Source organism: Chaetodon auriga, chromosome 1 (genome assembly GCF_051107435.1).
Source record: "Chaetodon auriga isolate fChaAug3 chromosome 1, fChaAug3.hap1, whole genome shotgun sequence".
NCBI lineage: Eukaryota > Metazoa > Chordata > Actinopteri > Chaetodontiformes > Chaetodontidae > Chaetodon > Chaetodon auriga.
The window spans coordinates 19,279,959-19,302,214 of record NC_135074.1 but is presented as its reverse complement, the minus strand read 5'-3'; the positions used below and the strand labels follow the sequence as shown (position 1 = coordinate 19,302,214).

At 40.7% G+C, this 22,256-nt stretch overlaps 1 protein-coding gene across 8 annotated transcripts in view; it reads right to left on the bottom strand.

Annotated features, from left to right (window-relative positions):
- Positions 1–15,577, bottom strand: part of tead1b (TEA domain family member 1b) — a 48,130-nt gene extending 32,553 nt beyond the window's left edge. For all 8 annotated transcript variants that reach the window (XM_076728466.1, XM_076728458.1, XM_076728475.1 and 5 more), the window contains exons 1-3: positions 15,409–15,577; positions 14,818–14,946; positions 380–632 (exon numbers count right to left, since the gene is read on the bottom strand). In XM_076728466.1, the coding sequence (XP_076584581.1) occupies positions 380–536 (157 nt within the window). In that variant the 5' untranslated portion in view covers positions 537–632; positions 14,818–14,946; positions 15,409–15,577. The remainder of the gene's footprint in view (positions 1–379; positions 633–14,817; positions 14,947–15,408) is intronic.
- Between the last annotated feature and the right edge of the window lie 6,679 nt (positions 15,578–22,256).

Genomic DNA, 22,256 nt, shown 5'->3' with positions numbered 1-22,256 from the left:
TTATGTTTCAGCCTCTTGGCTAGGCACAGTTATTTCCTGGAAGCTAAGAAATAGTCCCATTAACAACCCCTTTTACCTTTAAGCTCACAACTTTTTATGGTTTAAACAAATGAGATGCAACATGTTAATTAGTGAGCTTTAGACGTGCTGGCAGGTGTGTTATGTTACCTCCACACAGAGCCAAACTAGCTGTGTCCTAGTTGTCATATTAAGCTTAGCTACAGACATGAGAGTGGTATCTATATTCTCATCTAGTTGTTGGTAAGAAAGTAAAAATAAGCATAAACCTCAAAACGTCAAACCGTTCCTTCAAGTGCCTTCAGTTCTCAGCTATCAGAAAAATATGTTACAACCACCACTCACACACATGTGTACTCACCATACATCTTTCCCTCATCAGAAAGGATGATCTTCCTGCGTCCACAAGGAGGATAGATGGCCAGGGCCTCCTGGAAGCTCTGTTCAATATCAGGGCTCCACACCCCCTCGGCATCATTGTCTACGGGCTTGTCTGCCGAGTCGCTCATCCTCTCCATGTCCTCGGCAGGGCTCTCGCTGCCGCTCCAACTGCTGGGATCAATCGTGGCGGTTGGGCTCTCCAAGCTGAAGCCTGGAGCAGACTAGGGAGAGACCTGGAATTCCCAAATAAACAAACAAACACAACCAAATGGTCACTCTCCGCAACAGGGGAGCAGACGTCTGCGTCCAAGAAAACAACACAGTACACAGGTTAGTGGAGAGTACGATACGGAGCAGAAGTTGTCAAACAAGCTTGGATATCACCAAGAATGATTTCCATAAGCACTTTCACAGACTTGTGCCATTTCCTTCTTATTAAATGACAGGATACATCACATTTCAGACTTTTAGAGATCAAATCAATGCTTCAGACTATGACGGAAATGCACCCCATGCATGAAAGATGACACAGAACACCACACAGGTTAAAACAGTCATGGAGCAATTGCAAGCTAGTCACTGGTTAATTTGTACATAACCTGGCTCAATGTTTTTGAATTATATTCTGAAACTTACATCAGCACCTGTACCGTAGCTTTTACGTTTATATATTTTTACAAGCTATAATATGATTCCCTTCAGAACTGTCATCCTAACGTTGCTGGTTGATTTCTGGAGTGATAAATCTAGGTGGGGAAATGAGAGAGCAGCGTATGACTCTGACGCAAAGGCCCAGACTGTGGTTGCAGTTGGCAGCTTCCACGTGTACACATGAAGTAACACATTAAAAAAAAAAAAAAAAAAAAACATTTATGTTCAGCCAGACTACGCTGCATAAATTAAAGCAGGGGGGAAGCATGGAGACCACTCATCTGGAGAGCTCATGTCCACCACAGCCATCACCTCATGACGACACATAGAAAGCAGACACTTTTCTTTTTTGAGAGAAAAAAAAGGCTACAGGCATCAGAAGAAAACTACAGACTACAGCACAATCCAAGAACCAGCCCCCTTTGTGCATCTTACTGAGCGGTTCACACAGCTGGAGAAAGTCTCTTCTCACCAGTGGCTATTGACAAGACCAACAAGCTCCTGGGTGAATCCGCAGCTAATAAACTGACGACTGCATCATTATGCGGTGACAAAATCTGGAGCAGATTTGCTGCATGTCCAGTCACATAGAACACCAGACTATTCCACATATTATGGGAAATGACTTTTACACACTACAACTTCATGAATGTACAGATGTGACTAATCGTGGAATTTTAGTGGGCACCAGCGAAGCATGTGTGCAGTAAAATGAGACTGAGCAGCGCTGCGGTCAGTATACACTGTGTGGCCATGAATGGAAAGCATTCTGCACATCAGCGGCCACAGAGTTTGACCCAGGACTTTAAGTCACTTTGAAAGAGATTATTAAGATTAAATTACATAAGAAAACAAATTAGCTGTGGTGAGATATGCAGTGAGACTCATACATCCTTTGTCATGAGTTTATACTTGTAAAATCTGTGTGCTGGCTAAATGGGTGGACAAAGCCCAAAAGCAAACACAGCCAATAGACATGCACAAGGTTCTGCTTATACTCCATTGGGTACGTGCATAAGTGTGTGTTCATGCACTTTTGTCAGCATGCACATACACTCCATACAATAATACATTTTGTGAGCAAGCAGGCTTTGGGGGACCTGTGATGCCACACAGATGTGGAAACTATAAATTGGGCTTTACAAGGGAGTAAGTGCTATCAGAAAGAAAGTTTATCTAAGAACTTGCCAGTCCTCATCTATTTGTTAAATGGGCTGTCTATCAAATGCTGATACACAGGTTAACACCTTGAATGTGCCCATACAAGGAAAAAGAACATAGTTCAAGCTAACTGGTATACTCAAAGCATGTAAGACAAAACAGTCTTAATTAGAGGTAGATAAATATTGTATACAGGTGAGTGACTGTTAGAGCTGAACAAAAAAGCATGGAGGAATACAAGAAAGGCCCGTCTTCTGCCAGACAGGCTCTCTGACCAGCTTCCCGAGGGAATTGGCAAAGCAACAAGTGGATGAGACATCCATGTGTTGGAGTACTTCTCAGCTGACCACTAGCCAAAGAGGAAATTCTCCGACAGGCTGTATATACTAGACTAAATTCAGCTGCATGTCTTAGCTTATGCTCTAACTGCTTCATTCACACTGTGCAACCTGAAGTGTTATTTTTTACCTAAACACAATAGGATATGAGCCGTTTCTGAGTGCACAGCAGTCCTGGGGCTCATGGAGGTCAATGTGTTCAGTGAGTTCACCACACGAAGCGACACTGTCCTGTTTTGATCACATGCAAACATTCCTTAACATGTTTATTGAATGTTACTGTCATTTTTTTCCTACAGTCAAACTCAAGGCCAAACACAGAAACAGACTGGACTTCCAATATATAGTCTTCGCTTGCGTTAGCTATCAAACTGTTTGTGTCTTTAGCTTAATTCATGATGAAAAATACTTTTATGTTTTACTTCCTTTACTAATAATTCACTGACATTTCTCTCTTTTCTTAATCTCTCCCCTTCTTCCAGACAACTGCTTCCTCCCTGAGCAAGATCCTATTCAAGCAGCACAAGCTGTCAGGAAGTGGGAATAGTAGCATATGTTTCTTCCAGCATGTCAGTTCATGAGGGGGAAAGGGGGGATGGGAGCAAGCTGTTGGGGAAAAAAAAAAAAAAAAAAAAACTCCCAGAGAGCAGAGAGAGCTTTTACTGAATTCCGTTTTTGTGTGCTGACTGCTGACACTGCAGAACGAACTCACAAACTGATGAGGGAGGGGGAAAAAAAAATTCCCATTTCAACCACTAAAAGCCTGGGACTCTTTCTAGATGTGCTCCTCTCATCCCAACCAAATGATGAACTGTGCTCGTAATCACTTCCAGCTTACATTTTCATAGCGAGATGGAGTTCTGAAGAAAATATTTGTTTCCCTCCTCATCAAGTCCAAACACTGAAATACAGACGTATTTGTAAAAGCTGAAGTACTGTTAAAAAATTCCATGACTTTGTAAAGATATGTTTCTCTCCAGATGATGCTAGTACGTTTCAATAAAGCTTTAAAATATCTAGCCTACTGAAACATTCTTTGTAACATTTTAAAAGCACAAACTCGCTCACAACTTTATCAAAACATCCCAAGTAAAAACAAATATTTCAGCTCAACGATCAATCGAGAGCTCTTTTATCCATAGGTTGACAAACATTTTTCGTGTGTCCTTCTAAACCTCTTATGAAAAACATGTGTTTTTCCTGTGAGCACTGTTACAATGAGCTGATAAAGAGACATGTTGAGCAGCCTTTAGTGACTTTGTGGCTCTGTCCATCACCACAGATTGATTCTTACACACTGATGTTTCCCTCCTCTGCGGGTCCTTTGCTCTGACATCACACCAGGAAATGAATACTGTTACGGCAACATGCAATGAATTGTTAAACCTGAACTCTGCTTACTACCCTCCCTGACAAGAAGACACTCGTGTAATCACATAATCAATTTAGAGCTGCAATAATGAATCGATTAGCGGATTGACAATCAGTAATCAAATAATAGGCAGATTAATCAATAATTAAAATAATCGTTCATTGTAGTCCCATATCAAACTATTGTTGACGAATGCTCTCCCCTAAATTATAATGGAAACGCTGTGGTTTTGGTTCATTCAAGAACACAAATCAAAACTATTTGTGCCGACCCTACGGGCAGATGTGTTAGAGATATTTCAGAGAGGGAAGAGAAACAAAAAGCCAAGATCTTGAAGTTACTAGATCACTGAGCATGTCTCAAATCACTCAGCTCAGATAAACATTAATATGTCTTTTCTACAAAATGACCCCATAAACAATGTTTCTCCAGAGGGCTTTTTCTCTAATATGAGATCAAATGTGTCTTCAGGATGCTGATCATTATCTGTGGGAAATGAAACAAGTCAACCAAAACAGATAACACAACAGCACAACACTGAATGAACTGACTTTCAACTTCGATCCTGCTCCTCTTAAAGCAACAACTGTTAGATTTGTGTATCATCATATAATTTCCCAATGCGTATAATAATCTGACATGGTTGGGGACAGTGGTTCAAGTGCTCCTGTTAGGGTGTCAATACAGGGCAACAATCCCTTAGACCCCAGGGGATTCAAGACTTCCAGGAAAGTAAGTCTTACATACAAGTGAAGCAATAAAAGTTAGACCTACAAGCTGCACAGAGGTTCTAAAACAATCACTTTTACATTGTAGCCTGGAACTACCACGCTGTGTTACACAGAATGCTGCATCTCCCCATTGTCTCCAGTCATCCAGAACTCCTGCCATAGGCTTCATGCACATTCACACCCAGATACATTTTCTTCAAAAACTACATTTGCAAGCTGGTCCTTCCATTTTTATCCAAGCGGCACAAAGCCTCAATTGTTTCAAAAGTATGTTTTGGGTACTTTTTTCCAAACAAACGCGTTGATCTGACCTGTTTCTAGCTTGCATTCAAATATGATGGACTTGTGAATTAAACAAATTCGCTTTCAGGGTCTTGTGTCTTCATCCGGATCCTTTCTAAAACGCTTTGAGACTACATTTTCAACAAATTCAGAAAGTGTTAGCAATGCTAACACCGTTCGAGCTGAAAAACGTCATTCTACTTAAGCTCAGTGGCTGCAAGTAGCAGATGTTCGGAGAATGTGCAAACTAATCATTTATATGAACATGAATAAAACATGGGTGCAGACTAATGCAACATTTTTCCATCCATAAATAATTTATTGACAGATTCAAGAATTACTTGTTAACAAATATTACACAACTATAAATTATTAGCAGCATCATGAGAACTTTATGCTTCTTGCAAAAGGTTATGTGAAGCTGCATGTGGTAACATTGGGTGATGTTCAAAGTAATGCTATTCCTTCCTTCATTGTGAACTGACAGCCTGTTTTGTGCTGCAGAACCAGTTCTTATTTGTTGGTCCAAAATATTTCATTGTTTGGATGATCTGTGGAATTATTACCCCTTTTCATTCATTCAGCTCATGTTCCTCAATTCTGCACTGTCTACTACTGCACCACACTGATGTTTACGAAACGTCAAATTATTACCAATATAATATGGGATGTGGTGGAGTAACACGGGAGGAAATGAGTGTTTGCATTGAAGGAGGAAAAGGATGTGGGGTATAGTTACTCATGTGAGCACAGTAAAGAGCGTGTGATATTTTGTCTTTTCATACCAGCATCAGAGAACTGAAAAATCCACCTATATATTGATCTATTAAACTGATACTTTATCTGTATCCTCCAATGTCAAATGGGGTTTGTTGACTTGCTCTCATTCAAACATAGATGAAATAATACAGAATGAAAGACATCCACATCCTTTCTATGCATCGGGCGACATCAATCGGATGCTTTTGCTGCGTGCAACGTGTGAATGACCTGGCAGAGTTGTCATCGAAGACAGTCTCTTAGTGCCGCAGCATCTGCAGACTAATTATGTCCATCAAAAGAAGGTATGAATGTCACCCATCGAAACAGTTGTGTCTTACAGATAATTACATACTTCTGTCTTTGTAGGGTGCACACCATAGAAATGGTCTTATTTGTGAGATGCGGGGTGGAGATGGCCTGCAAAGCAATAAGTGAACGTGGTAGCTAAGCAGAGTAGTAGCTGTGACATGGCATTATGGGAAATTACACTTACTGTGAGATTGCATAAACCACTCACCAAGCTGGAATCCAGCTCCTTAAATTAAGAGAACCCATTTCACCCATCAGACAGAGCAAGGTAATGAAATAGCAGATGAGAGGTCTCAAATGTAATTTTCCATGTGGAGTTCTTTTGTGCCGTTATCTCAGAGGGTGCAATAATGATTCTGTGAATGACTTTTGTGCACCCCATAATGGCCCACAGTAGAGGCCACAGTGTGCAAAACTATAATTACCATGTGATTTCAAAACTCAACATTTTCAGCGTGTTGTAAAGACATCCTGGCCTTTGCATAATTGTAACAGCGATGTCAAAAGTATTCCATTTTGAGCAACACGTAACCTACTATGAACATTTACAATGACAGATGATACTGAAATTCCATTTAGTTTTTGGTCATTAAAACAAATTAATTACCTTGTGAAAAGCATGTTTATGGAATGCAGTCTTTGTCAGCAGGTCTTTGGGGACCTTGAGGTGCAGTTACAGGAAACACGCAATTAACCAAAAATCTATGGAAATACTCTCTGAATTTCATTTATTTAAAGAGCTTTACCACTCAAAATACAGTTCAGGCATGCAGCCACTGTTTAAAATAAATCAAAATCAACAGGTGCAGCAATGAATATGAGTCCTAGCCATTAAATAAAAAAATAAAAACTGGAGCATGCATTTAAAATACTGCAATTTCATTTTAGAAAATAGGGTGAACAGCAGGGGAAATTCTAACTACCCCAATCATGTCAAAAACATATTAAACAGATTCGAGTGTGTCACTAAACCACAAAAGAATGTGAGAACAAAAATATTGATTCTGTATTGGATTTTCCTTTAGGTTCCATGAATAAATCTACAGATCTGGAGTACAGATGAATGAATAAACAAGGTTTTCAATACCAATTTCCGAAGGTCCGCTGGAGAGCCCAGAAAGCTTACTTATGCTGCCTCTGTTATTGGCAATGGCCTTGTGTTTATTTCATGCCTCTTTGAACCAGCAGGCTTAGGTGCCGTGAATCTGTCTGATATCATCCCACTCAAATCTGAGGCCTGGATCCCACCACCCAGCAACCATCAGGCCACTGTGGGATCAATCTTTGTTTGCCAGAGAATAGGATTGATTTACAGGTTCTGTCAAAGCAGCCCTCTCTACCTGCCTCAGACTGAGAAACAGGGAGCAACAACATGACCTGGACAACATCAGATACGTCGGCAGCCAGAAAAGAGGCATAGCTAAAGGTCTGCCACTCTGAACAACAGAGGGAAAATTGACTATGAATCTAAGAGAAAAAAAAAATTCTCCTTCTGAGGGTGCATCCCTGTCCTGCCAGTAATACCAAAACATATAAAAAAATACAATTTCCCATTCAAACATGAAATGTAATGAAAGCTCAGAAGACATTTGCCTATCAAAAATTTGCAGTGCATTCCAGACGGCATACACCCATGTCACAGTGGTGTGGAGTGTGAGCGGAACACATAAAGCTCAGGAAATTAAAGCTGTAAATAAAGGTCCGTCAGATAAAGGATCTCCTGACAGTTATGAGAGCAGAGCAGGCCGAGGGCTGGCCGCTGGCTTATTCAGGACGCGTGCGGATGGGCATGAAAAAACAAATCACAGTGATGAGCATGAAGGCCACCATTTGCATTTGGCTTTGCCAATTCACGCTGACTTTCATCTCTTTTTCTTCTTCTTCTTCTGCAACCATCATTTGTCCCCATGTATACTTCTTCCTTTCCTGTTTTCCTGTCTCTCCGAATCCACCTTTTCCTTTCATTCCTTTTTTCTCTTGGCTACTCCTGCTTACGCCGGATTCATCTGTCATAAATAAAACAACCTCCTAAGAGGTGCTGTGCAGCCAGGTGATATTGACAAAAATCAAATGTGATTAATTTTTTTGTTGTTCTTAAGAGCAAATATGTATAATCTGAGTTGATGATTGTGGGTGCCTGAAGAATATATTTAGACACAAATATTTTTGAGATATCATCATGAGCAATGGAAATATGCTACCCACCAGGTAAAGGCATTCATTGTTCATATACCAACAGACTGTGCAGCTCGAGGAAGCTGAGCAGGGGTTTTTTTTGTCATTTATTGGTCGAGTGGACAAAAATCTGACATGTTTATATCACAAATTTCCTAACTTTTTAACAATATAAGCTAATGTAATGTTTTTAATAATTGAACATTAAATTCTAAGGAAATAAAGAAATGTCTACAAGCAGAAGGACAATTCTGTGCTAAAACAATTTAATAAGGGGTTTTTGTTTTTGCATTTTCACCTTTTTGGCCATGTAAAATTACAAAATACTTGGATACTTTCTGTGCCAGCACTGAATGACTATCAAGTCAGTTACGCAAGACATAGTCAAAAACCTGTGACTTACTCATCTTAAAGATGCCATACACTACACTACACCAGGTTATTGGCATGATCACAAAATCGTAAACCAAACTAAAGCTAAATCAAAAATATTTTATTTAACACAGCAAAATGGAAAGACGGAAAGATATTTAGCCAATCCTCTTTCATCTGGTTCAACAGCCGCGTGAAGACGAAGGTGCTCTGCGTGGGAGCAGGACACACAGATGAGAGGAAACAAAGATCCCGCAAGAGTAACAATGACTTTATTATTTTTATGACTTCTTCTGGACCATCAAAAAAAAAAAAGAAAGAAGGAAAACAAGAGAGAGAGAAAAATCAATTTTGAGATCACTGCGCTTAATAAAAAGCAAACACAAACAGTAAATTTATCTTGGTCCACTGTAATTGGAATTTTTGGGGCATTCAGTAGGTAATGAGATATAACAATCCAAGACTGATATTTTTTGTGCGACAGGTAGTTATTAAGTTCGACACTACACTAAGACACTATGTGAGGTGTTCAGTGCAGCTAACACAACACTGAATTTAATGCATGTTTTCTTGAACATTTGTTGATGGGGAAGCAAGAACTGGTTGAAAAGCCAATCACCTTGATTTAAAACATACCTGAACAATTGCAAGCTTGAAACTGCAGTTCCACACAGATTTTAAAGAATAACTTTGCCAATATTCTATATCATTCTTAATGTCAACGAATCCCCTTTAAAGACTGAAACCAATCACGAACTGATGGTGATAACTTGTGTTTCCTGTGACACCGCAGCCTGATTTAGCTTATTCTTCTTCACTGTTGTTAGAAAACTACTAAAAACACATCACTGAGCCACACCATTGCACTGGGTGACATTTATTATTAAAAGATATTGTTTTCTGACAGCACAGCTAACTCATGCAGATGATGCAATTATAAACCAAGAAGACTCCCTGCTGAAAACGTCTACTATTTGGATCTCTTGAACAGGGCTGCAACTACTGACTATTTTGATAATCTATTAAGCTATTGATTATTACTTTCCTTAATCGATTATTAATCTGATAAAAAGAAAAAAGCATTGTAGCATTGTACCTTTCAAACAACTTGGCAAAGCAAATACAGACAAGTTCGATAAATGGACACTGGGGGTGCAGCCATGCACTGAGAATACAAAGGAAATGTAACTAACATATATTTGACTAATATTGCTCAAGTTTCTGTGGTGACGAAATTAAATTATATCAGGGAAGTTAACTTTGTGAAGCATTAGCTTTAAACTAGCTATATATAAGAAGCCAGCTTTATCAAGCATTAGCTGTAAAATAGTTAACATCACAACAGGGACTGTTCGCGTTGTCAAGGGTTAGCTTTAAAATAGCTGTACCAGAAGCCCAAAATGAAAAGAAAATAGATGGAATGAATTTCTGTGCATTATGTTTGTTTTTAAAAATAAAACCCGTCGTCGTGTGTTTCTCTGCTCACCCCTGAGACAAAGCAGACACCGTCATTTCCTGTAATTCATCACGTGAGCTACACACGGCGTGGCATTAGCTGCTTTACTGCCCCACCTTAGGAGATGTTGCTACAGCGTGTGCCACGCATCAGAAGGTAGACCCAGCTGATCTATGACGAAATTCATTGCTAACTATATTTAAAATGGATTTTAATCAATTTAAGCGAATAGTTGTTTCAGCCCTACTATTAAACCGACTAAACAGAGGAGGTAAAAAACAGTTTGGACAATAGTGCTCTCCATTGCTGCGTCCTGGATCAGATTCCAAACTAATTTACTGGGCACGGCCTGCATATTAATGTTGTGAGCTTACCCTCCAGTCTATCTGTGCCTCCACTGAATCCAGGGCACCTTCAGGGCAGAGAGAGCCTGCCTGATCTGTGTCAGCCATGATAACAACACAGCGACCATTGATGAAAGGTCTTGTGGGAATTTATTACAAGCAACGACTGGGGAATACGGTGCCAGAGAGACTGAATAACCAACATTTGAATACAAGCCACAAATTATACACAGTTTCAGTAAATGAAGTGACTGTGTGCCTTTGTTCCATGGGTTTCCTTTCACTAGTGGGAAGCTGAACACCACTACCGCTACTATGGCCAGCACTGAGAAAGGAAGTTGTTGAAGCCGAGATTTCCTGCTTTCATTGTGGTTAAGAACTCAAAATGTTTATAGTGGTTTCAGAAACTGACTCATCTAATGATTCATGGGCTGCATATTGCTTTTCATCTGTGTGTGACCATGAGGCAGCTCATTTATTTGTCTTTTTGTTCAAATAAGAATAGGAGGAAAAAGTACGTGTCCCAGCATCTAAATAACTTCTGAGGTATTACGCGTCAGTAATCAGCGGTTATGGCATTATCCTGTCTAAATGCCTTTTTTTTCCCAGCACACACAACTGACATTGCCATATGGTAAAAATTATGAGGCTGTAATATTAAAGTGGTGTGACTTCAAAGGGTCAGAGCAGCTCAGTCACGTTGTGCTTTGAGTAAAATTGGTAAGGTTCAAACACGACTTTTGAATGAACAGAAAAGTCTGCGGCTACTTGAGCAAAATAGCGGTAGACTTAAACACAGCCTGTCTTCCATACGTATTCACGAGGAAAAAAAAAATGTGTTGCACTTACTAAGGTGGCTGACAGGGCCAAAGTGCATTCAGTAGCTGGCAGTCATTTTATGGCTGCAGTACTGAGGCAGATTTACTTAGATGACGTCAGTGGCTTTGAGCCAGCTTTTCCTTTTTGGTGGCACTCTCCACTGGCCTCAGTGGGCCCTGCTCAAACTGCTGAGCAGCAGTGCATACTCTAAAATTCCCTTTCTAGACCAGGGTTTACCTCAGGGCACACACAGTCTGGAAGCCTGCAGGAGTGTCCTCTTTTTAAAGCGTGCTTTGACCGGGGAGAACACTGATGTTTTGATGTGATTCTACCCCTGCCACACATCACATCTAATTACACAATTAATGACTCTGTGTCCAGATTCAATTACAGATCACAGATCTTTTTCGAGCCCATGATTTTCAGAACAAAAATAATATTGTGTATTATCATTTGGATTATAATGCAGGACACGTAATGTGTTCACATTCCCATGAGGAATTTCACAGGCCCTCACTACAAATAGAAAACATGCCTTATTGCACGTACATTTGAATTCAGTCAGGCAAAAACAATGTCAAAACTGAGAACGACCAAAGCTTTTCACATTCGATAGCACAAATAAAATATTATCAACCAAACTATGAAACGCAGCTGTCAAAGACCTGACAACTAATCTGTTTTAACAAAGGTGCAACCCACAAACTAAAAACCAAGACAGAGACAAAGACATTCATTCCTTTTAAACCTGCAGAACACATCTCGTCATCCATGTGCACAAACACAAACAACTGCTAAAAGTCAGAACTGCATTCTAGTGCAGGATGTCAAATTCACTGATAACTGTCATTTATCTGTTTAAACAATTTCAATTCTAAGACTTCTGCAAAAAATGTATATTCACATGTACCCTCAACATTAAGCCCAAATGTATGATTTGATGTGATTACATCAGAACAGGATGTGAAAATGACCGATCTCAAAGCACTACTTGTGGAATTGAAATGCCGTATTCTAAACGAGGTGTCACCCTGACAAAATAAACGCATCACTGCTCTACGGCACCTGTTGAATGGAGCACAGACTACACTGGTGCTTCTCTCCAGCAGTCAGTTATGACTCTCACACACAGACTGTACCTCTTAATGCGCTATTAATCAAAACGGTCAGGAACCATTTGAGGTTATTCAAAAATTCAAGCTAATGATGATAATATGAATAGCTGAAGAAACAGCGTGGATTCCTTCTTCATTCTGAGATTTTAGCACACCGAGAGTCTCAGCGTGTCCTGGTCAGTCCAGGTTTCAGGCCTCACCCCTCCAATATACTAAATGGCACATCTGGTCAGTGTATCTTCAAATGTCATGCGTAAACATGGTCATATTCATTATTGTGTGCACAAAAATCTATATCACTGCACAAACAAAGCACCAGCTTTGAAGGACTTAAATGCTTGAAAATGTTGTACATGGTAGGAGGCTGTTGTGTCTATACACATGATTCCAGGCTCACAAGATGCCGTGGCTGACAGGGGAAAGTAAATGTCTGCTTTGTAAAAACAAAAGCCAAAATTGATATTTGCCACGCTTCCCCACGCAGCAAGAAATGAGCAAAGTGATTTGACAAATGTTTAGTCGAAATATGGCTTTCTGAGAGTCGACAACCCTTGAACAATATCCAGTTTGGACAACTGAAGAGAAGAAGAGTCTCTCTCTACGAAGTCACACAGTCCATTCTGTGCTTCTCAAAAGCACATTATTCTGTCCACACTTCACAACAGATAGACTACACTGTCTGTAGTGCTGTCCTCAGACCTCAACAAGGCAGTGTAAAGGAACAAAACCTGAAAGAACAATGCATCAAAGTTACACATCCCCTTGTGTCGCCCTTGAAGCAATGTATCCGCAACAGCACAACCCTGTCTCATCAGATATTCATCAGCATGTGCTATAATTTCACTTGTGTCGATCACAATAACATGACATAATTTTAAACTTTCTAAGTCTGTGCAAATGACCGCAATGTGTTGCTCATGACTAATTCTAAATAACCTAAAAAGAGACGAGTCATAATATGCAGAAAGACACAGGCTCAGTGTCATCATAGCTGTGAACAAGTCCCTTTCACAAACTACAAGCTTAATGCTCTGTGTTCTGCTCTGTCAAAAAGCACAGAGTTTGGAAACTCCTAGTTTCAGAGGTAAAGTCTCATGCGGTCAAACAAAGACAACATCCTATTCTTGCACAAATGCTATGCAGGCTTCCATCCAACAGGTCCACTGGTTGCATAAGCTGAAAACAAAGCATCTATTTCTACCCCTAATTTTTTTTTTTCTTCCAAGCAAAGAGATTTACACTGTAACTTGTCTGGGGTTATGCCTGACTGCATTCAAATCGTTTCCTGGAAATGATAACAATCCTTTCACGTTAATTAAATGAAAAGTGTGTCTCTTCCATGTCTTTTCTCGCTCTTTATTTTCGACTTGGTTACATGAAATGTTTAACAGCAGTTAACTGCAACAAAAGCATATTTTGACTAATGAAGAGCAGAGAACTTGTGCACTCGCCATAACCAGCTGCATTCACGTTAAACACAAAAAGAGGAGGGAGGCTGTAGACACCCCCGCCAAAAACTTGTAGTGGTAGAAGAGACAGAAAGTGGATTTTGTTGGACCTCCTTTTAAACCTCTCCTTTTTCTCCCCATTGCTCAGTGGTGCTACTTCTTCCGTTCGCTTATCGTAATACAAAACAGCAGCTTTCACAACACATACTGCACGACCGAAGCAAGGAGATGTCAGTTTGATGAGACAGCTGACTGAGGTTTAATAGAAAAAAGCACAACTGAAGAGCTCTCAGGAGAATGAATGAGGTTACTTCAGGATTTACATATGCATTAAGTACAAACACTCCTTGACTGAACCATAGCAGCATATCTGAGCCTCTCAAACTGTGGCTGTTTGCTCAAAAGCAAACCAAATCTGATCGTTTTTAAAGCTCACAGGGTGAAAAAGAGGAGACTAACCAAAGGGGAGATCTTTCAGTGTTTGGTACACCCACTTTTAAGCTAATTTCACCGTTGCTAAATGAAAGCTTTTGGCCTTATTTCCATCCCTCCCTTCCTTTGCATAATAGCCTGTGTAATTTTCCCAGAGTCCACAAAAAGTTATGGGGATGAAATCATGGTAAAGAGTAAAACTTTGTGACACACACACACAAACACACAGCTGGCCTAACAGTTGAGGGGGAGCTGAGTTTTAGCTGAGCAGGCATTTCCAGTAGAGAAAGGAAAACAATGAAGGAGACCCCAAATAAAAGCCCCATAACATCACATTTTAAGCTAGCTTTCTCGACCAACGATAACCAAAGACTTAGCCTAGACAGGGTCACGTTAGGCCCCTTTAAATATTATTTAAAACCCCCAAAGTTACACAAGAACCTACAAAAAGTGCAATTTACTGTATTGTTTTTGTCAAATTGGTAGTTTTGGGACGTGAAGTTAGTCAGGGAGGGACACGGAGGAGCTTTAGCCCACCTTGCAACATAAAACAGTGGAGGAGTTTGGCTAGCCTTCCCCTGCGGTTCAGTTTCCTTAGAGTTACACTAACAACACGGAGAGCAGCACACACACAGAAAAACATTTACTTACACAAAACTTCGATGACGATTAAAAAAGGGCACCGCCAAACGTGTTGAAGCAACAAGTCTCCCCACTGTTTCCGTCGAGGTGGTCCGAAAATGCTCCGGTGAAATCTCCAACAACTCCCGGCTGAGCCAACTACGGAGAGGAAAACAGCAACGTTTTCAACCGTCATCTTGTCCAAAAAATGGTTATTCGTGCAGTGTGTTTTTTAGTTCAGCCCGAAACCCGCTGGGACTTTCTGAGGATCTAACACAGGACAAACCAGCATCCGAGGCTTTTATAGGGGCGTATGATCGGGCTTCTTTTCAAAAAATGTGAAAAATGTCAAAGATTTTCGCTGCTATGTCAAAGCCATAGGCTACAACAGTGAGTGTTCAAAGTGAGCACCCTGTTGCAACAGCGACCAGAATCGGCCATCTATCTCAGCGATGGAAAACAGGCGACCCAACGTTACTTCACGCCGTGGGATAAATAACAAACACCCAAATAAACCAACATTTTTAATCAATTGTCCAGTATATTCAAAGACGTCAACTAACCCCCACGAACAGAAGTCTACAACCAGTTTGGATACCTGCAACTACCATTGAAACTTACCTCGTTATTGATATCTCATATAAAAATGTCCCTTTCTTTTGGTAAGGGGTTGTTACGGGGTATTTTTAACACTATGTCAAGTTATTCTGGTGTTTCTGGGCCAGCCAGGAAGGTGTAGGTGAATCGCTTCGCGCACTGACAGAGATGCGAAGAATGCTCGGAATGAGAAGAGGAATGAAATGAACGCAAAGAGCGAGTTTGCGCCGGGGCGGAGCGAGAGGTGGCGTCATCCCGAGCCCCGGCAGCCAGCCTGGGCAGCAGGCAGCGGCAGCGGGGGCAGGGAGGGTACAACACATCCCGAGAGCCGACGCCTTCAGGGACACCACGGAACTCCGAGTTTACAGCTCCACGGCCGACAAGCCCACTTGTAACAGCATCGATCCAGCGACAGTCGTCAATGACCCTCTCGGATCATCTCAAGCATACCCAAGACTACAGCATGTAGCACCAGAGGAGTGTTTTGTTATTTTATCAATAGAAAATGTCACAGCTGGATCGATATTGTCATTGACCGAACATCCCACCAAGCTTCTAATCTGTGACTGTGAGACTTTGAGATATTCTGCAACTGGCCGCAAAGAAAAAGCAGTTTCTCATGTGTGAAGTGTTAAAGATTAGATTTGAGTCTGTTGTCAGTGCAGTATGAGTATGAGCACTGAGAAAATGAAATGCAATTTAGTATCTAACCAGAAATGGGTAAAGCAGGAAAGTGCAGAGTAACGTTCATATGCATAGTGTTAATATAAATAATAAATAGGCCTCATAACAAAAAGTATGTGCTGTATATACCAATGCATTGTATAGACTGCCATTTGACCAGCTGTTGTATTTACTACTATTGACTGCTCTTTGCGAGCCAGATTTCCCCTCAGGTTCATTAAGGCTTTGCTCTACTTTAATCTACATGATATCAAGAAACTACATATAAAATTTCAAATTTCACACTTATCTGTTTTTGGTCATAATGACAGGAAAAATATCTGGTGTATTCATTGGTAGTAATTTGTGAATTTATTATTATTATGCTGGCTATTATTTAAATAATCACTTTAAATAATAACCACATCATCACATTAAAAAATCGTGTGCATTTAACTTAAATTACTTTGCATGACGGAATGACAAGCTGCTTTCAGATATTTGGGAAACTGACACTTCTGCTTTACAGAGTGCCAACTCTGACATCTGTATTGAGGTGACATTACTTGACCTCCAGCTGTAATGATTATTTGAATGTTGAAAAGAACAATATTAGAGTCAAAAACGTGTCATGAACACAGCATAGCTAGATTGTGCGGCAGAGGGTGTAAAGTCTGTTATCAAATTTTTGTAAAATATTTCTAAACTGAGAAAATAGCTGAGCAAGCCATGTGAATTCACGAAATATACCAAGAAATGTGACCTGCAGTCATGGTTTCTGTGCTGTCTGTCATTCTATAGTTCATTCCTTAAGGCTCAGTTCTGGGCTGCAACATTTCCTACAGGACTTAAAGGCATCAGCTGACTTCACAAGCCTGGCCAAATTCAAACAGGAGAGAGGAGGGGAATGTTGAATGGAGGCCTTCATGCAGATAGGGTGTGGAGAAACTTTGTGACGTTATAATCACCAGCCTTAACAAACTGTGGCCTCCAGCTGGTTTTCGCTGTAATGATACAGGATCAAAACAGATGTAAAATTCTTTGAAATGCATTGTTATATGTATTTTTCCCTTAATAAGTGTCCTCACACTGTGCTATATTTATAATGTACCATGCTATGGATTAATGCCAACCTTTAGCTGATATATCATCTTGCGTGTGCCAGATTTACAAGTGCGAGTTCAAACAGTTCCAGACAGAAAACCCAGTCAAAGACGCAACTGCGATCCTGTCTGAACAAGTCATCCATTAGAAGCAAGTGTTTTGACACCAATCCTTCAAAAGAAAAGGATCTATAAAGATGAACGACTGCTCCACTGAGGACATCCATCAACACCTCTGAACACCTGTCTGTGCACGTTTAGCCGAGAGCGAAACACAGGGAGGTGAATGATTTAAATGTTCTTTTAACAGGACTGTATGGACTGTATGTTTATTGAAAACACACTTCATTGTATATCTTAACCACTCAAAGTAGCTGCTGGCAGTCATATCACTTTCCCTGTTGTCCTGGATGTTGGCTGTTCCCTCAATAACAAATTATTAATCACCAAAAGGCAGCTGTATGTGGGATGACTTTTAATGAGAAGCACTTGTTTTTTTCTTTTTTTTTTTTTTTTTCAAAGAACAACGCAGCAGTACGTAACTCCGGGAGGTCAGATGTAACTGCTAATTCATTAGCTGACATGTTAAAAATAATCATGGTGGATCTCAAGAGCTCTGGTCACATGCACCAGAACTCAGAAAACACTGTCTTATGAGTTCAGTGTCAGTGCACCCTGCAGAGGACTGCACTTTGTAGGTTACTGAGCCAAATGACTACAGTTAAATTCAAGTATACGTATTCCTGATGTTCTTATTCGTGTTCACTGTTCTTGTATTTCATCACTCTTGCATGTGGCGACAGAAAAAAGCCGCCAAACAAACACCTCACCCACCATGTCCGGGACCCCATTCGTGCACAACCACTCAGCTGTTATGTAAGAGGGTGTGGCCACACCAGCAGTGTGGTGGTATAAGCTGTATAGGTAGCAAATGAGACTATGTGGATAACCGTGTCAGTAGAGAATGAGTGAATAATAGTGAGACGCAGTGGGAGAGTCACATGTCAAATGCATGTTCCTCTTATCCGAGGCAGGTGGTAAGGAGGGCCACGCCCCTGTAAATACACACACTTCTGTCCGCTTTGTACTTAAACACTTCAAACACAACTCAGACACTGTGTCACTTGAGTACAAGTTTTTGTCTCTATTTTATCATTTTGAGATCTTTTTGTACAATTCAAGTATTGACTGTGCTCATCAGCATGTTTTAGGAAGCATACATTTAATGATGATTGTAAATATTAGCTTTTCCCTCTTGTGTTATGGAGCACGCCATAGAGTTATGCAGATAACTAGCCTACTGTGCTCCAGTTGCTCGGTTGGATTTGAAGGATCTATGGCCCAATGAACCTTTATTCTTCCCACTCTCTGTGTGGCATTGTTTCTGTGCCAGAATACCAGCTGGTGCTTGATTTACTCAATGGTCATATGTTTACACAAATTCATTTAGGAATATCCACAATTTCAGTACGAAAAGGAAATAGGCTAAAGAAGTCCTGAAAACTGTATTTGAACACAGGGGCCCACCAATATCATCAGTGTTACATTAGCCAGCAAACTAGCTAAAAAAGGTAGCCAGCTACCTCTAAATATGGATCTGGTTCAGGATAAATTACACTTTTTAACATTTCATTCTGTTTAGACTTTTGTCTTTGAGTTAAATTATTCACAAAGCACCCACCACCTGCCGCAAGACTCATTCACTGAAGAGCAACTCACATGCTACAGAGAGGTAGATAGATGGGGATAGAATATTAGAAATATAGTCCAATAGCAAGCAAACGCATCAGGATGAAGTAAACCATTGTCTTAATTTCCCAAATTCATACCGAACTAAGTGATTGGTTGGTTGTCCCCTCACCATGCAGAAGTGAAATCTAGGTCCTGCACACTTACTTTACTTCACTCCTGCATTAGTCAGACCTCCACTCTCCTGTTCTACACTTAGACTGCACTGTTTGTACACTTTGCCCACAGATGGTCTGTTTTTTTCCTAAACTGAACAAAAACAGGCTAATGGAACTGACCCCATCGTGAAACAGCCTCACAGTTGTTCAGGAATAACACTGTAATAACAAACACTTTCTGTCTACACAACAGGCTGCTGTTTCCAGGTGCCTCTGCACCTATTTGATTGTCTCATAATTAACAAGTATGATAGGCCCAACAAGGAGGCCATGATTAAGGTCGGTGCTTTCCAGCGACGGCCCACAGGACAAAATACGTCTCTTTACGTTTTCCAGTCTCTCACCTTGAACCTGCAAAGGTTTATCTTCTGATTTGATTTTTATTTTTCCATTCACCCCCAACCTGGTACATTGGGTTACATTATACAACCAGTAAAGATGTTTGTTTACTTGCATTCACTTGTTACTTCCAAGCACGTCAGCATCCCAATACATCAACTTTGGCAAAGACTACCTGTGCATTTAAGAGGATGTGCGTCAAAACGTGTCATGCATGACCTCATCTGAACATCTAAGCATTGCAGTCTGTGTGTAGCTACTTTTTCCACTGTCACAGATGAGCAGTGCTGTACATGCTGTACATGCAGTACAGTATGTGCATGTATGGTCCAGCTCTTGTGGATTTTACCATCTGCAACTCATCTTTTCCTAAAACAGATAAAAGCTGAGCAAATTAAAAACCCTTTGTAGTCTTAATTTTTGTCTTAAGTGTTTGCTAGAGGACTCTTTTTCACAAGCCAATTTGGGAGCTTGGGAACACCGGCGATAATGACGGCGTAATCATTAAGTGCATGCTTCAGAGAGCACGAATCAGCTCTTCAGAACCAATGAAGCTATAGCTTCTGCACTGCAGTCCTCATTCCTGACTCCTGGGTTGATAAGGTTGGTCTGTGCTATAGCATTGCTTTGATATGAACCTGCTGCTTTAAGCCTCTAAGGGAGGCCATGGTGCAATAGAATTAACCTGGTTTAGTTCATTTTACTCCAGATCTGCCCTGCCGCTGCCACTGCCTGGTCTGGTCTGGTTCAGGCTGGCCTGCAACCTCCTCTAATCAGATAGCTGTGTAAGGCCAGGTGCTTCTCTGGCTCTCTGCTTTGACTGCTCAACCCGCCACACTGATTCCCTTTACTCAGAGATAAGAGAAGGACGAGTGAGGGCCACTTACTGGTTAAATGAATAGGAGTGGAGGAGCCCCCATCCCAATCAGCAGAGCTTCTGATTAGTTCATACGCTGTATTTGTGTTTAAGTGCATGTATTTTTGTTAACATGTTCGAGCAAATGTGCCTGAATGAATCCAGGTTTTTAGTTTACGAGTCTTCACATCTTGAGGAATTTGTGCTGAATGAGTAGAAGTCATGGAAGATGTTCACACCACAAATAAATGACACTACAGAAGCCTGAATTTTCTTTATGTCCTTAGCATATAAATTTCCTGTCAGCTGGCAGAATTAAGTTAGATTTCAAGGCTCGCTGATGAACAGTTTCAAAGCGAGGTGTCTGGATATACCCCCCTGGGGCAGCTTAGAAACTTTCTGTTTCACTTATCGGCTCACCGTCCAAATGGCTCACAATTTGACTTTCAAATCATCATATATTACATAACATGTTAGAACATCTTTAAGCTGCTCCATTTCCATGTGCTCAAGTTTTGTTTTGCTTTATTTAGTACTTTTTCTCATCATGTATGAGAGCGATGTTCCTCAGGCTGGACTAGCGTATGGATGATTGGACCTTTGCAATAAATCATGTAAAATACAGCAGGAGGGAGGCTTCACACGTCCACGGTGACACGTCTCTTTTATTGTCCATACCTTTCTCAAGTCAGGGTCTTTTTTCATCATCCCTCACTGCCTTAGCAGAGACTGATCTTGAATCATGTAGTCCTTGGATTCTGCATGTGTGCTACAGCCTCTTTGATGTAAAAGCGGTCGACCATAAACATTGTGGAATTTCACCTGTACAGCTAACATATACCTAAAGTACATTGTAAGAGCGGCTGGAGGAGTGTTTTATAGGCCAGTATTTGCAATCTTCAGTCACAAATGGGATAATACCTTATATATTACAAGTGGCACTGCAGCCAAAGCTGTTAGCTTGTAACAAATCCAAATCTACATGTCGATGCTCACTAAACATTTCTTATTTGGTCTGTACTTCACACATAATTCCAGGGAGCAGATTATCTTCCTTTTTAGGTCAAAAGACTTAATCTGTTTCTCACGTATTTTATGATATCGTGTCATTGGTTTTTAAAAAGGATTTTTTAATGCTCTCCAAGTTGCTTCGTCGTGCTCCCGGCAGACAATGAAATATGATTATCATGATTATGATTATATTATTAAATCAATTGCTGTCCCACAAAAGGGATTCAGTGCAATTATTAAACAACAGGAAGTTGAAATCTGTACAAAAGTATTATCAACCAATTATCTGACAGTTTTCAGTGAGTGTTTAATAGACACGTCTGTCAGATCACTGAAGTCTGTGACCACAGCTGCTGAATAGATCATGTTGAAATTCCAACCATTTATTTCAGAGCTGATTGGTCAGGAGTCCAGCTCTTCAAATCCCTTATCGAGCAGACGCTCCCGGCTTGAACAAGGCCTGTAGCTGTTGTGACCGGGCCTGAGGTGGGCCTGGTTTGCAGTCATTTGTCCAGTGATGCTTTTGAATCTCACTGGTTTGCATGTAGATCAAATGGGTCTGTGACGATGATGCACTTTATGTCTTTATGTTCGCTCTGCGTGTTTCAAGGTGTTGAACAGCTGAGGACCTGACACTTATGTAAGTGTTTGTTGATTACAGCTCAGCATATTAAACAATTCCAAGCTGTATGATAAACTTCCCCACTGGGAGTGAGAAAGCCTCTGTGTCAGTGGAGGAAGCAGGTGCTCAGATTAACAGCAAGTTCTTGAAGCGTCTGTTTATTAACCCCGGGGTCCCACAGGGATGAGTTATGTCTCCACTGTTGTACTCGCTTTACACAAATGAGTATCTTCCCCACTTCCAGTATAAGTTGCTTAAGTTTGCCGATGAAACCACACTGGTCGGTCTGATTCCTAACAGAAATGATGTTTCATCCCTGGTGGACTGGTGTGTATCCAACAATTTGGGGTTGGATGTTTCCGATACGAAGA